The sequence below is a fragment of the Tarenaya hassleriana genome, unplaced genomic scaffold (genome assembly GCF_000463585.1).
Source record: "Tarenaya hassleriana unplaced genomic scaffold, ASM46358v1 Cleome14, whole genome shotgun sequence".
NCBI classification, from domain to species: domain Eukaryota; kingdom Viridiplantae; phylum Streptophyta; class Magnoliopsida; order Brassicales; family Cleomaceae; genus Tarenaya; species Tarenaya hassleriana.
This window is the reverse complement of record NW_010964598.1, coordinates 1,076,986-1,080,464: the sequence shown is the minus strand read 5'-3', so window position 1 is coordinate 1,080,464 and position 3,479 is coordinate 1,076,986. Positions and strand designations below refer to the sequence as shown.

At 39.1% G+C, this 3,479-nt stretch overlaps 1 protein-coding gene across 1 annotated transcript in view; it reads right to left on the bottom strand.

Annotated features, from left to right (window-relative positions):
- Positions 1-2,784: 2,784 nt before the first annotated feature.
- Positions 2,785-3,479, bottom strand: part of LOC104808113 (photosystem I chlorophyll a/b-binding protein 6, chloroplastic) — a 2,126-nt gene continuing 1,431 nt past the window's right edge. Inside the window, exons 5-6 of the mRNA XM_019201933.1 lie at positions 3,105-3,452; positions 2,785-2,975 (exon numbers count right to left, since the gene is read on the bottom strand). Coding sequence (XP_019057478.1) covers positions 2,958-2,975; positions 3,105-3,452 — 366 coding nt within the window. The 3' untranslated portion in view covers positions 2,785-2,957. The remainder of the gene's footprint in view (positions 2,976-3,104; positions 3,453-3,479) is intronic.

Below are 3,479 nucleotides of genomic sequence, written 5' to 3'. Positions count from 1 at the left end.
TAAGAATAAATTATTTGATTCGATGTCATGGAAACGAGAGAACATGTTAAATTAATTTTTATATGTTTTTTGGTGTTTGCTTCATAAAAATAATTTGTTATATGAAAAATGCTTAATATGTAATATGTTTGAACCACTAGCATAATATTTGATATAGTCACTAAAAAACAGGAGAGTGTATATACATATTCTTTATTCAAATAACTTGTGTTACAAAGGCGTATCTTGTTCCAAATAAATAGTTGGGGTTGAATTAGGAAAGTTTCAAAAATATCGGGGTCTTTTAGAAAATATCCCCCCCTGTCTTTTGACAGGTTACGCATGTTGTTCTAGCTACTCCCGCCGGCTGCCGGCGACGACAACAAAATTCGTCCATCGGGGAAGCTGTAAGCACTCTTGCAACACAAGATCCGAAACCCTAGAATGGATCATCGCCATTGTCGATTCCCTCGAGCCTTTCTCTTTCCTAATGAACGAGCCCACGTCGTCAATTTCTTCAAGGTGCATAAAATTTTTCTTCTTTTCGTTGGGTTTTTTTTTTTATGGGGTGTGTAAATTTTTTTCTTTCCGTCGGGCCAGATATTTCTCCTGGGTTATTGGATTTTCTTTCCAAACAACCTGAAGTTCATATTTTTGACTGGATTTTCTACTCGTCTGTGTATTGGTTCACGTTCCCTAGGAAAATTTGCTTGCGAAAGGAGAATCTGAAGAATCTTCTTCTTATACTTTCCGGTGATGTCCAGTCCAGGTAAATTCATGGACTTATTCATGATTGAATCGGAAAGAAGGGTTTTGGAGTTGTAATGCATGGAATGGATATTGGGTATCACCGAAAAAAAATGGACAAGTTTTAGTTTCTTATGTTGGTGGGGTTCTCATTTAGCTGCATGTTTCAATATGGTATTCAGTTCAAGCTTTTTTCTTTCCTTTCTTGCCTCTGTTTTGTTCAATTTGTATTGTGGATTTGAGTTTTGGGATTACTCTTCTGCTTCACTCAAGGAATCTGTTCATTCTTTGTGGCCTATTTCGTTTACAAGTGGCATTGTCCACTCTTTTTCTAGCTTTTTATCTTCATGAAATTATGTCTTGCTGTCTGTGGAGCAATCAGAAGACTGGATATGCTTAAATAATTGTCCTCTCTGGTTGCAGGTATTCCCAGATATGCACATGACAGCCATTTAACAGTCTTATCTCCCACAGGGCATGAATTTAAAGAAAAGAACATGAAGTACATACTTGTCTTCACTTTCTTAGTTGCAATTTATGTCTTTTAATGATGTCTACTTTTAGCATGTCCAACCATGACTAGCTCTCTTAATGCTTTCCTCACTGGCACTGCTGATAATTGATTCTTAAGACCAAGCTTTTATAGCTATGGAGGACAGGCAAGTTTCTCTAGAGGAGATTGAAAGCAACTCTAGTGGTTCATTGCTGTGGTAGCAAGTGTGATCTTGAAAGATTGCTTCCAACATTCCTGACAAAGTCATTTGCCCCTTAATTTGTAACATCAGAGTCTGCATTATTACAAAAATATAAGGCATAAAACCCTGTGAAGATCACCAAAAGCATAGGCTTGCGTAGATATGAATTTTCGGCTTTTATGAAGCCGAGACCCTTTAGTAGCCAAGACGCTTAATTCAAAACCGTAGGTGTATGTATCTTGATTATTATTTCTCGGCCATCTTTATCTTCTTCTTGTTCCATTTGAGTCAATCTGCAAGTTCTTTTATCAGTTTTGGGCATCTCTGTTCCCTTTCTTGTTGTTTACTTGACATTCTTAATTGTGTGGGTGCAATTGTGTTGATTTATTTCTTCATGTGGGAAGTGAAGCATTCTCTTTTGCCAATGCTAACATTTTTCCTTTTTGGCTGGTTTTGGATTGGAAAGGAAAAAAACCATCTATGAATTTGTATCTTAATGTCGGTATCTCTTCGGTATTTAATCGTCTGACAGAGATTTGATTAAATATGTCTTCCAACTTCCAAAAAGTATCGTTGTCTGGATTTTAAAGATGACTTGTTAAAATGTCTCTATGGGGTTGTCTAGCTCAAGTTCTTCTAAACCAAAACGTGTGTTCCGCCTCGATGTTTTATGCAAAATGCATAGGCTTTTACTGATGAGTATGAGCAGCTTTATAACCTAATGTTTTCCTTCCTTGCAGGTATCAAGACCATACAAGCAAGCTGAATTCGAGATTATGTTCGAGGAAGGAGTCCGTTAACTTCTTGGTATCGCCACCATCTTCGATCTCTTACAACACACACATAAACCATTTTTGTTCTTGTTTTAGCTTTAACGTAAATGTGGAGAGAAGTGTTTTGGATTGTGCTGAAATGATGGATGTCATGGTTGGTTAAGCCTTTTTTGTCGTTCTTTGGTTCAGGCTCGGGAAAGGAAGAGGTAAATCACTTCAGTATACTTAAGGGAAAACCCTCCTCTTAAAGACGAAATCGAAAAGGTTTGTTTCCTTAGCAATGGTTTTCGGGTATCAGAATCGTAATGATGATTGGTTGTGTCTAATGTTGTCGGATTCTTCGTATTTTTCGGAAACAAAACCGTGAAGATTCATTCTTTAAACACTCCCTCCTAAAAACTACCTTCCTAGTGATTTGGTCTCTTTTTTTCCGGCGTCGTTTTTTCGGGTTATGCAGAGAGTTAGATTGCCGATGACAGCATTGGAATATTATCTCATGTGAGAGTTCTGTTCTGATCTTCCGACAGACACAACACAACTGTAATTATTGTTCACTTTCTTGTTTCCTTTTTTTTTTTTTGAACATCATGAAAAATAACAGTTCTTCATGTAATTTCTACACCCTTATACTTGCCTTTGATTTACTTTATACAAGGAAATTAGATTGATATAATTTCTACATTGAAAATCTGACAGACTGCAGAAGTACAGTGAAGAAGAAGAAGAAGAAGAAGAAGAAGAAGAAACCTCTGCTCTTCGCCCATTAGTGTGATGTGAAAGCCTGCAACAATGGCACACCCAAAACGTCACATAAACTTGAACATTCGTCCATTGATATGCTTCTAAAGAACACCATCTTCTTAAGTTTCTGAATCGATAGAGAGAGAGAAAGATTCGGAACCCGACGTACCGAGAAGATGTTACAGTGTCCGGGATCTGCAAGGTGAGCCATCAAGTTCTCGATCGGACCTTCCCCCGTATAGATGGCTTGGAAACAGAACCCGACGAAGGCCAACATCGCTAGCCGACCGTTCTTAATCTCTTTGGTCCTAAGGACCATAACCGGTTCGGGTGAACCTCTTCCCCACATCATAGGATCGAACCATAAACCGCCCGGGTAACCCACGTCCGGTTTGGGGTTCTCCCTGTTCGGAAGCTTCGGTTCTATGTCAACGCAACCCGGTTTGATCATGTCTGCCCATCTACGTCCCTCTGCCCATGCCATCAGGGCTAACTGGGTCACGAGGAGCGTCGTGGGGTCTGCACAATATTCGCGTGCCCCCGC